This window comes from Pleurodeles waltl, chromosome 8 (assembly GCF_031143425.1).
Source record: "Pleurodeles waltl isolate 20211129_DDA chromosome 8, aPleWal1.hap1.20221129, whole genome shotgun sequence".
Lineage (NCBI taxonomy): Eukaryota > Metazoa > Chordata > Amphibia > Caudata > Salamandridae > Pleurodeles > Pleurodeles waltl.
The window spans coordinates 1494514032-1494526618 of record NC_090447.1 but is presented as its reverse complement, the minus strand read 5'-3'; the positions used below and the strand labels follow the sequence as shown (position 1 = coordinate 1494526618).

General features: G+C 47.1%; 1 protein-coding gene across 1 annotated transcript in view; it reads left to right on the top strand.

Annotated features, from left to right (window-relative positions):
• The first annotated feature begins 5317 nt into the window (after window positions 1-5317).
• The window catches only part of FAM162A (family with sequence similarity 162 member A), a 59661-nt gene continuing 52391 nt past the window's right edge, over window positions 5318-12587 (top strand). The window contains exon 1 of the mRNA XM_069202720.1: window positions 5318-5475. Within this exon, the coding sequence (XP_069058821.1) occupies window positions 5442-5475 (34 nt within the window). The 5' untranslated portion in view covers window positions 5318-5441. The remainder of the gene's footprint in view (window positions 5476-12587) is intronic.

Genomic DNA, 12587 nt, shown 5'->3' with positions numbered 1-12587 from the left:
GCGGGGACACCATTACATGCGTGCACTACACATAGGTCACTACCTATGTGTAGCTTCACAATGGTAACTCCGAATATGGCCATGTAACATGTCTAAGATCATGGAATTGCCCCCTCTATGCCATCCTGGCATTGTTGGTACAATCCCATGATCCCACGGGTCTGTAGCTCAGACCCGGGTACTGCCAAACTGCCTTTTCAGGGGTTTCACTGCAGCTGCTGCTGCTGCCAACCCCTCAGACAGGTTTCTGCCCTCCTGGGGTCAAGCCAGGCTTGTCCCAGGATGGCAGAGCAAAGGACTTCCTCTGAGAGAGGGTGTTACACCCTCTCCCTTTGGAAAATGGTGTGAAGGCAGGGGAGGAGTAGCCTCCCCCAGCCTCTGGAAATGCTTTCATGGGCACAGATGTGCCCATTTCTGCATAAGCCAGTCTACACCGGTTCAGGGACCCCTTAGCCCTGCTCTGGCGCGAAACTGGACAAAGGAAAGGGGAGTGACCACTCCCCTGACCTGCACCTCCCCTGGGTGGTGTCCAGAGCTCCTCCAGTGTGCTCCAGACCTCTGCCATCTTGGAAACAGAGGTGCTGCTGGCACACTGGACTGCTCTGAGTGGCCAGTGCCACCAGGTGACGTCAGAGACTCCTTCTGATAGGCTCCTTCAGGTGTTGCTAGCCTATCCTCTCTCCTAGGTAGCCAAACCCTCTTTTCTGGCTATTTAGGGTCTCTGTCTCTTGGGATTCCTTAGATAACGAATGCAAGAGCTCATCAGAGTTCCTCTGCATCTCTCTCTTCACCTTCTGCCAAGGAATCGACTGCTGACCGCGCTGGAAGCCTGCAAAACTGCAACAAAGTAGCAAAGACGACTACTGCAACTCTGTAACGCTGATCCTGCCGCCTTCTCGACTGTTTTCCTGGTGGTGCATGCTGTGGGGGTAGTCTGCCTCCTCTCTGCACTAGAAGCTCCGAAGAAATCTCCCGTGGGTCGACGGAATCTTCCCCCTGCTACCGCAGGCACCAAAGAACTGCATCACCGGTCCCCTGGGTCTCCTCTCAGCACGACGAGCGAGGTCCCTTGAATCCAGCAAATGTGTCCTAGTGACTCCCACAGTCCAGTGACTCTTCAGTCCAAGTTTGGTGGAGGTAAGTCCTTGCCTCCCCACGCCAGACTGCATTGCTGGGAACCGCGACTTTTGCAGCTACTCCGGCTTCCGTGCACTTCCGGCGGAAATCCTTTGTGCACAGCCAAGCCTGGGTCCACGGCACTCTAACCTACATTGCACGACTTTCTAAGTTGGTCTCCGGCGACGTGGGACTCCTTTGTGCAACTTCGGCGAGCACCGTTTCACGCATCCTCGTAGTGCCTGTTTCTGGCACTTCTGCGGGTGCTACCTGCTGCTGAGAGGGCTCCTTGTCTTGCTCGACGTCCCCTCTGTCCACAGACGCAATTGGCGACATCCTGGTCCCTCCTGGGCCACAGCAGCGTCCAAAAACCTTTTTCGCACAATTTGCAGCTAGCAAGGCTTGTTGGCTGTATTTCCACAGGAAAACACTTCTGCACGACTCTCCACGGCGTGGGGGATCCATCCTCCAAAGGGGAAGTTTCTAGCCCTTGTCGTTCCTGCAGAATCCTAAGCTTCTACTGTCCAGTAGCAGCTTCTTTGCATCCACCGTTGGCATTTCTTGGGCATCTGCCCATCTCCGACTTGCTTGTGACTTTTGGACTTGGTCCCCTTGTTCCACAGGTACCCTCGTTTGGAAATCCATCGTTGTTGCATTGCTGGTTTGTGTCTTTCCTGCAGAATTCCCCTATCACAACTTCTTTGTCCTTTGGGGAACTTTAGTGCACTTTGCACTCACTTTTTAGGGTCTTGGGGAGGGCTATTTTTCTAACCCTTACTATTTTCTAATAGTCCCAGCGACCCTCTGCAAGCTCACATAGGTTTGGGGTCCATTTGTGGTTCGCATTCCACTTTTGGAGTATATGGTTTGTGTTGCCCCTATCCCTATGTGTCCCCATTGCATCCTATTGTAACTATACATTGTTTGCACTGTTTTCTAAGACTATACTGCATATTTTTGGTATTGTGTACATATAACTTGTGTATAATTGCTATCCTCATACTGAGGGTACTCACTGAGATACTTTGGCATATTGTCATAAAAATAAAGTACCTTTATTTTTAGTATATCTGTGTATTGTGTTTTCTTATGATATTGTGCAAGTGACACTAGTGGTACTGTAGGAGCTTCACTCGTCTCCTAGTTCAGCCTAAGCTGCTCTGCTAAGCTACCATTATCTATCAGCCTATGCTGCTAGACGCCCTATACACTAATAAGGGATAACTGGGCCTGGTGCAAGGTGCAAGTACCCCTTGGTACTCACTACAAGCCAGTCCAGCCTCCTACAATCACCAGTCTGGAACCCCCTCCTTTCTTGCTTACCGCAAAGATAGTGCTGCAGAAACCCGAAGGGTCAGGGTGGCAGGGGGCGATCGCACCCTTGGCCAACAGTTGATCTATCTCCTGTTGAACAAAGGCATGCTCGACACAGGAAAAAAGAATTGGTGGAGGCATGACAGACTGAAGGGGGGTCCCAAAAAACTCGAGATGGAACCCTGAGACCGTCTCCAGCACCCAGAGATCAGACGTCAGAAGGCTCCAATTGTGTAAGAATTGACTGGTCCTGCCCCCCAGTACCACTGAAGAAGGGGATATCAGTCTGACCTTGAGAGGTGGAGGTGAAATTGGTGCCGACTTGAGAGCGGGCGCTATGATGGAAGCAGCCTCGTCCAGCACGGGTCCTCGCTGGGTAAATGGTGTCCCTGTCTTGGGTAGAAAAACCTCTTCCTGAGGAAGTAAAGGTTGTGGGAGGGCCGCGAGAGGCATTGCAGCCGGCCCTCGACTCCTGCTGGCCTTGGCAAAAATTCACTGGTGGAACACCTTGTTCATGGACGTTTGTGCTTTGTCCAACACCGTAAAGGTGTGAACAAATTTCCCCAGATCCTTGACGAACTTATCTCTGAAGAGGAGGCCGTCCGCCAAAGCTCCTGGTTCCGCCGTGGCTAGCTCTGTTAGTTTGGGATCTATGCAAATTAGGATGGACTTCCTTCTTTCAGAGGAGAGGGCACAATTTGCGTTCCCGAGCATACATAATGCTCGCTGTGCCCAACCTGCCAAGGTGTCTTGGTCGATGACCGTGCCGGATTCCTTAGCTGATACCGCCAGGTCTAGGATTTTGCAGAGGGGCCCTGTCATGTCGAGGAGTTTGTCCTGGCACATTTTCCAGGACCTGTTGATGCCTTTTTTCGGGTCCTTGGAGGACCTCTTAATGAAGGTGGCAAGGTTAGGGTCCAATTCGGGTGTGAGGGCCACCTTATGTGGAATGTCTGGGCGGGGGCATTCGGACTTCAGTCTGCCACGTATGTCCTGGTCTAGGGGTTTCCTGAGAAATAACGTAATCTGAGACCGCAGGAAGTGGCGTCCAGTCTGAGGATCTCAGGTGTACTATGGCCTCAGGGTCAAAATCAAGGGAAGAAGGGGGGGGGGAACCTCACAAGTCGGGGTGGAGGCTGAAGGAGAATGTCTTTGGTGTTTGGGCCGGGAAGAGTCTTCGTCAGAGCCAGAGAGTGAAGTATGACTGAATGTCGGGAGGAGGGAGTAAAACTTGGGTGCTGGTAGAGGGTTGGGCATAGTATTCGTGATCTGAGCCCAAGGACTGTGACAGTCAGGCTAAGGGAGCTGCGTGGGGCCAATTGGATGAACAAGAATCTTGGCCGTCCGTCAGGGGAGCTGAGGCCCCTCGGGGTAGGCTGACCGTAGGGAGGGATCGTCAGGGCATAACGTTTCAATTGCCGAACAATTGGCTGCAGGGCCACCGCAAGGGCTCTATTAACAGACTGTGCCACTGATGCGTCCAAAGCATGGGCAATATCCTCCAACAGCAGGTCTTCCTGGTCCTGATAGGTAGCTGGCTGCTCATTAAATTGCTTCTCTGCCATGTTCAGATCCTGGAAGCTAGCTATTATTATGCCCTTGATGAGAATCGCCACAATAATCTTTTGGCACCGAAACACTGCGCTCCTCAGCCTCCAAGCACCCCACCGGGCGCCTAAAACAACATGTGGCAATATTCCTGGAGGAGCGCAGGACGAGACACTAGCACTCGCGTCCCGCATTGCTCTGATCGGCGAAAACGCCGAATACAACAATGAAATAATAGACACAAAGATTAAAAGAAAACAATGGCACTTATCTGAAGCGAAAGCAGCAAAAAAAGAGGACGCGTTATGGTTCCTCGCTGCTTATATAGTTGGAGACATTGGGGCTGACGTGCAGGAAGTGATGTCAGTTCAGTGTTCTGAGATTTGTAGTTTTTTGTTTAACATGTTTCTGATTGGCTGCTGTCATTAGTTACGTTAATAAACAGCGAAGAAGGAGAAGCATAATCCGAGCCTCCGGTCCTGCCATAGAATTTATATAGCGCTTACTACTCCTGACAAGGCTTTGAAGCGCTTTTCGGCGAGTAGCACGCTATTATGGTGCTTTTGACTCTGGTGACTGTAAGTGGCTAGGTCAGAAAAGAAGTGTCAGACTTTTTTGGCATGTGACAACCTCTCACAAACCTTCTTGAAAACTCTTAAGACTGCTAGTTTGTGAATATGACACTCTTTCTTTGAATCATTAGCAACCAGCTTAGAAATGGAGCATAAAATGGCATATTGTGTCTCAGCTTTTTTAGTTTAATAGATGTTAATACATTTAATAGATGGAACAAATTCTCTGTGTCCATACATGGTTCGTTTTCTAACTTTACACCTCAGTGTGCAAATCCCACTGTGTACCACTGATGATGATGATGAGAGCCAAGGTAGGAGAAGACTAGAGGGAGAACAAAGACATGGAAGAGGGAAAATAATGGCAAGCGCCTATCATGCGTTTATATGCGTTGCATTTATAAACCCGTCCATCAACGCGAAATATGATATACAAGGCTGACACCAGAGACCATCCTCCACAAACATCAATGCAGCCTCAAACATGCTAAAGGTTTTCGTTCATTATAAAAAATGCGTTCACGGAAATCAAAAATATTTAACAAAAAACCCGAAAGATAAAGTAAAGAGACTTAGATTAAAAACTAGTTCAAACATTAAGGCGAAGAATCTGGTAAATAAAACACATTTTTAAATTGCTCAGATCTGCGCCAAAGCCGCTAACCACTGAGGCGGGAGAGGTCCCTTTCAAGATGGCGCCGGCCGGCCTTGCGGTGGCCCTGCCACGGATTGGTCGGACCTGCCGTCCTCTACGTGGTGGCTGAGCTCTCTGATTGGTTGGGAGGCAGCGCGTGTCCCCCGCTCCCCTGACATTGAAGCCTAGGTCCTTCCAAGTGGTACTTCGAGGCGCTATAATAACGAAGCCCCTTCAGTTCGGCCGCAGTTGAAGCCATGTGGAGCCTGGTCCCTGCGCGGAGAGCCCTCGGTAGGTGCCCGTGGCAGGGAGCGAGGGGCCTGCTCCCCACTTCAGCAGTGGTGGAGAGGGTGGAGCTCACCCTTTCCTGGTCTTCGATAAATACAATTGAGGATTTTCACTGTCTTTACATTTTTCGGATGGTGGGTGGACGAAGCAGTGGGGATTTGGCTGCTTTGCCCTTGAAAGCAAAGGGGTGGGTGGAGGCCACTTGTGGGCGCCCTACATGTTGCTGGTTTTCTGGGACCTGTGCCACCTACTGCACTATTCCTGTCAGAGTGCCACTGGTAGGTGCTGTTGCTGAGTTACAGGCAGGGCCACTGGAATTATGCGGCAGGGGAGTGCCAAATTATGCGGCTGGGTTGTGTAAATTATGCGGCATAACGTGTCACATTATGTAATAGTCGTACTTCATTATTTTATCATTTGTAAACTTGTTAACACTGTCTGGACATTGGTTGCACCTCATTTATAGCTATTTTAATACCGAAGTATAGCAATTAGCAAAAAAAAAAAAAAAAAAGGTGAAAAGTCTCACCGTTCGGCAACGTGTTGCTGCTTGTTTACTAACTTTTGAGCTAGAAGCACTTTTTTGGGGGTAAATATCTGCAGATTATCCGGCAGGGTGATGGATTATGGGCCATATGCGGCAAATCTTTATCTATGCGAGAATCGCCGCAGTGGCACCATCGCATAATTCCACTGGGCCTGGTTATAGACCTTCAGCTGCCAAGTATCCAAGGTCCTTACGTGACTAGTACTCCAGACCCATTATTTTCTTAGAATTCTGAGACTTGTAGTCCTGGTTTTATACTGGGTTAAATAAGATTACAAGTGGGAGAATTCTAAGGGAAAGATGGGACTGGACTAACTAATCACACATGGACCTGGGAACCTCGGTAGCTGTGTTAGAAGTTGCATTGAAAGTTTGCTGCTTCTGCTGTTTGGGGGCTGTCGTGGTGGGTGTTACTGATTGTCAGTGAACATTACAGTTCTGTAAGTAGAGTGAGAAGTGTTTCTGGTCTCATTGGCGCCTTGTCTGTTCCCACATGGGGCAGTAGGGGTGCTGCTCACCGTGCTTGACGGGGCCAATGGTGGATGCTCTTGTTTCCAGTTGATGTGTAAATGCTGTGTTCTCGGATTGGCATTGATGGGTTATATTTGTATGTTCTGGTAGCCAGCAGCTGCTCTGCTCTAGGAGATGCAGATGAGTCGGTCTCTGTTCATATGTGCTTGGAAGGGCAAGCCTGGAGAGACGTGGTAAGGTGCACACGGATGCTCATCCATGGTGAATATGCCATGAACGCCTACAGCATGTCGAAGGCTGTATTCACCCATGTACTATTTATATATACGCCCCATGTTCTGAGAAAGTACTGTTACGGAGCAGCTACACGGTCGCTGCTTCCCAAGGGCATTTGGTTAACTTGTTTGAGTATTCTAAAGATAAGGCACAATTGGGAACTGGTGCCTTGGTTTCACGGATGTTGAGTGAAATGTGTTGTGGATGTATTAATTCATGTAGAAGCATCGTGATTAGTATCCTCCCGTTTTTGTTTTCTGCAAAGGTCTCTTGGGGATGAGGGCGACCTACAGTGAGGCTGACCCAGGTGCAACCTCACTGTTATCTAAGTGAGTAGATATCTTGAGTTGTATTGTTATTTGCATTTATATAGTGCTTTCTACCCCTCGCAAGGCGTTGAAGCGCTTTGTTGCGGGTAGTAAGCTACTCTGCCACTCCGAGTTAACAGTGAAGCCACAATGGCTGTTGTTATTGTTGTAGATTTGTTGGTTATTAGGTTAGTCTCGTGCTCTTGGGGAAACTGAAGCATTTTCTCCACTGGCGGGTTAAGTTAAAAGCAGCTAGGTGTGATCATTAGAGTGAGTTCATGCAAGTGGAAATAGCAGGATAATAAATAGGGTGGTGGGTAGATACTATGAGACTGAAGAGGAGGCTACTCAAAAGGAGAATTTGAGAGTTGAATGAGTAGATGGGCTTGAAAAGGTTGGGTACTGCATAAATGGTTACTCAGAAGGAAAGTTTGATTTGTAATGAAGAGTGTGGTTATTGGACTGTAGTTGAGTAAACCATGAAGGTGTGTGATGGAGCAGGTTAGAAGGTGCAGCATCGGTGTGTTCTTTTCTGTTGGCACTTATTCTTTTCTGTTGGCACTTGTTCTTTTCTGTTGGCACTTGTTCTTTTATGCAGTAGGGGGATAAGGGTTCATCACTTGCTGAGGTAGGTTCTCTTGTTTTGCTGCTTTTCGTCTCTGGACTCGCTTAATAAAACTCCTTTCTGCTGCATTGGTTTTCTACCCGGATGCTGCATTGTTAAGTACGTACAAAGGGGACACTTCTTTGACTATGAAATGCGAGCTCTGGTGTGCCCCTGTATTCTGATACCTTCTTTTGAATACTCTAGGATTGCAAGCATTATCCGTACCTTCTTCCCGCCTTGTTTCCCACATTAGTTTTTTGTAAAGTCACGCTTTCAATTTGCAGGACGACATGGAGCAGAGCCGTGTTCGTGATAGTTTGGGATAACATTAAGTATGAACAGTTGTATTTAAATTATTGCGATATGAGGCAATACAGTTACTCCCAGGGTCCCCCGTTTTCCAATGTGAGTGGCCTCTAAAGAGCTTTGCGAGTTTGTAGTCTTGGATAAAAAAACACACTAACTTGACCTGACCTCCCACCATCCCACCCACGAAGGAGCTAACATTCTGTTCCTCCTGTTGTCAGTCCCTGAGTGCTGCGCAGCAGGTGCGTGACTGGCAGATAGTTGTGAAGGGTTATCCTTCTGTACAGCAGGTAAAGACTCTAAGATGGGGCTGAGGATTTCTTGTGACGGTCTCTTCCCTCATAGCCCTCGTTATTGCCAGTGGCACACACATCCTCTGTAAGATCCCACAGAATGCCCGTCCCTTAACAAGCAGCATAACTCAGGATCATTCCTTTTCAGCCTTGTAGCCTACTTTATGGCATTTATTTGGCGAATAAACTCCACCCCGCGGTCATTTTAATAGCGAGGTTGTAGATGATCAGTGTTCTTTGGTGGGTGTACATTTGCTCGGATACTGATACCTTTAGGTGGTAAGTAAATGAGCATTGCTTCCTTTTAGCCTCAGGTTTTTGGTTCTTACTTTGGTAAGTAGGCCTTGGGTGTCAGGAGGGATTGAGAAGAACTTTTTAAAATAGTTCTTTAGCGAGGCTAGGCACAGCCCTTCCCCTTAACTGCGAGAAACTTGTATAAAATAGAATCCTGTTATGAGCTCTTTGGCGGAAAAATCTTTTGATAAAACTGTGTGGCTTTCCCTTGCTGGTTCATGCTGTTCTCTTCCTTAGTCGAGTTCTGAGTTTACTGTTGCTCCAGCTGTTAGTAGCTTGTAAAAAGTAAATCCCATTTCTTAGTCATTACAGAGGGAATACAAAAATATGCTTTATCAGAGGAATCATTGGTAACTCTGCGTAAAAGGAGTTTATCTAGGAATAATGGATTAGCTTAATAGACTCAACAGGCTGCCAGTTATAGCTTGTTTGTGGGGCAGCTCGGAGACCAAAAGACATGATCTCTGTTTTGGCTCCATTTATCTGAAGCAAGCTGGAGCTTGTCACACGCTTATCTCGTTTAGGCAGCCATTGTTCTTTAACACGACCTGGGTATCAGCGGTCTACTGTTGAACCTGTAAATCCAAGCCCTTAACCAGATGCAACCAGAGTGGAATGCAGACATTGAATGGGATAGAGAATAGGGGTATTCCCTTTTGCTCATCTGGAAGGTTCCTAGCTGACAGTTAATTTTAATTAACAACCAGAAATTATTTGAACTACAATGCTTCATGTCCTCTAATGCCTGTTCCTTCTGTAAGCCCACTTAGTCGGACCTTGTGGTCCATTGTATCAAAGGTTACAGAGGTCAGAACAGCCAGGTCCAAGGGGTCAGCAATATGCCTTACATAATCGCAGTACCAAGGGGTGTGGGTTGTGTCCAGTGACCCTGGTAGAGACCTGATTGAGCGTAACCCATACTTAGGCTTCAACAGGGCGATTAATTCTATCCCCGATTACTCTATTCCTCATGCCTTCTAGAGTGATGCCACCGGTTCACCCTCAAGACACATTGTTTGGGGTCAAGCGCAACCAGGCTTAGTGTTTGTTTTGTCTCCTGGGGGAAAGTGGCTGATTCCCCTGAAACAAAATGCCTTCGGCTGCCGGTTTACAGTGTGGCTGTGGGAAAGAGGCCTGTTTGCTGCTAAGGCAAGATATGCATCAATTTGTATAAGTTGTTTCTTTATCACACACAAATGCATGCAGAAAAAAATGGAAGCAAGAGTGGTTATTTTATATTGGAAGTAAAAAAGGTACAGAAAGAATATTTGTAACGACAGAGACTGAAAGTTTTGTTGCTAAACTATAGTGCAGTTTGTTTGCTTTCAAAATAAAATGTACCTAAAAATACTCTCAACTTGAAAAAACAGGCAGTCTATCAGCCGTTTTGCTAAATCATGCAATTTTTAAAGGCATCTTTATCATTTCTGTCATCTTTCAATAAAACATGTTAGATGTATGCCATTGTTTAAAGGAAAAGTAACAGTGGAATACCATTGTAAATCCATTATTGGGGAATAATGGGGCCCCTGTTTCAAAGTCACAAAATTGCACTCTCAAGGTCTTTGCCTTTGCATGTGTACAGATTTCTGATTTTCAGCGAGCCAAGTGAGCCTGCATTAGTAGGCCTGGAAATCTGTGGCAGCTGCTGGTTTCTAGTCGTATTCGTAGCAATTTTTATTTAATTCCATGTTCTCAGCGGCAATTATACGCATGAATATTTGCTCAAATGATAATCCACCAAGTCAAGTTCACTACTTTGTAAGTCTTATGTTTTTTTTTTTTTTTTTTTTTTTGCTTGAGGAGTAAAATATTTACCTCAAACCTTCCCCCCCCCTCCCATCCGACCTTCTCAACCCCCAGGAAGTTAATTTCCCTCCACTCCCACTTCATCTATTTTTAGGACGGCAGGGTCCATTTTTAACCCTGAAAAAAGTAGCTTAATTAACCCTTGTCAGGAATATATTTTTGACCCTTTCCAGGGCGGGAATGGGTAGTAGAGGAGTCCTAAAGATGCAAGTTTGTGGATGGGCACACACTCTTAGTTCGTTCCTGCTGTTGCACAATCACTTCTGGCTGACTTCCACAGAAAGCTTCATGCAGTTAATGCCTTCTAGGAGTGCACGTGTAAGTCGAACTTGCATGATAAATAGCTGATAGGATTTTGACTCTGAAAAGATTTTCTACAGTTGTAAAATGTAAATAGCCTGTCTTTGAACTAGTAATGATGGCAAACCAGAGAACTGCGGCAAAATGAGATGAAGTGATTTTACCCAAGGATTATGCAAAGTAGTCAAGTGGCGAATACTAATGTAGGGGTGAGCTTGTTCATCCTGTGCAACCTAGGCAGTGGCCCGCAAGTAGGAGCTAAGTTTGTTACATGAATATCTTGTGAAGCTCAGTGAGTAGTTAAGTTAATTTGTCAGAGGTGTTTTATAAGACACTTTCTCAGAATCAAATGTAAGAAATATAGCAAAGAACTCTAGTATAATGAAAGTTTTGGGGTATTAAGATCGGAACGCTACCCTAGACGGAGCCCATCCATAAACTGAGCCTTTTGCCTTCTCTGCACTGATAAATATTTAAATATTGAACATGCGAGTCCCCATAGTCTGCTGTAATCAGAAAGTTGGCCTCATGACAGCATTGCCAGAATCTAGAGCCTGACCTATTCCGAGCCGGCCATATTTGTCAGGACCTTGCACGACACCAAGCGCGACTTGTTGTTTTTTGTAGATTTCTGAAGCATCTTGAGCCAGATGTATCAAAGGGTTTTACCCATTCTGTGTCTATCGGAAAATGTGTTTGTACATATGGCCCCCTTGTCCCTTAAACAAGTAGATATTTTGGACAACTTCACACCCCTATGATCCCCCCATTCAGGTTACTGTAGGTAGCTTGACCTGTCTGTCTTCTAGGCTCGTTTGTCCCTGTCCTCCATCTGCTATGTATGGGATCGACTAATCTAACGCTGCTCCAACTGCATCTAGCCTGGATAACTGCTTTTTTTAATGTGTATATTAAAACTTCCCAAAGTGCTTAGTTTTCACCACTCTACCTGAGGTGCCCCTTGCTAGGCTTGGGGATCTCACCCCTCATTAATACCTGGCATCTTCCTGGCGAGGATCTAATCTTTCCCATCCAGCAGAAAGAACATTCATCTGACGAGGTTTTGTGTTTCTCTCAACAATTGTTTTAGCAGCTGCGCGACAACCGTGGACGTCTCTTTGCCCTTCTCCGCATTGAAGAGCTAACGGTCCTTCTACTCCCAGGACAAGTGAATTACTTTCATACGCATCGTTCTGTCTGTAGTGCCAAGAAGGCTTCTGGTGAATGTTCTGCTTGGCGGAGGTTAACCCCCAAAGTAGGAACATGCTGGGATGTTGGGCCTCAAGGAACTTTAGTTCAGGACAGCCTGGATTCAGCAACGCAAATTGGCTATTTATTCCTGGTAGTAGTTAGACAAATGTACCTTCTCCCCACTTGCTGCCTCCTGGCACCCTCCTGACTTAGCTAATAAGGTGCCCTGTGCCATGTGCATGGAAATCTTGTTGGGGTGCATTGGAGTGCCCTGCATTCTGCTCTATATTTAAAAAAAAATGAGCACAAAGGAAACCCGACAATAAACCTTCCAGTGCAACCGCTGCTATTTATTAGTCCGTAATTTACCAAACCTCCTGCCTTTTTAAACCGTCCTTCTTGTCACGTATTTTTGCCATACATTTTGCAGATGCTGCCAGAGCATTGCCTGGGAACACCTGCAGCTGATCTGCGCTGCCCCCTGGTGGCTGGTCCCCGGTACTGCTCCGCTAGGTGGCAGCCTCGGTGCCCACTGCCTACGTGCCAGGCCTGGCGATGAGGGGCCGAGGAGTGGACGTGCGGAACTGCATGCATGCGCCTGGGTGGGCTCCCTGGCTCCCGGGGACGAGGGGGAGGCCGAGCCAAGGGTTTCTGAGCAGACACCAGAAGAGGGAACGCAGAGGCTCCCCACAGTGACCATCCTTTATTTTATC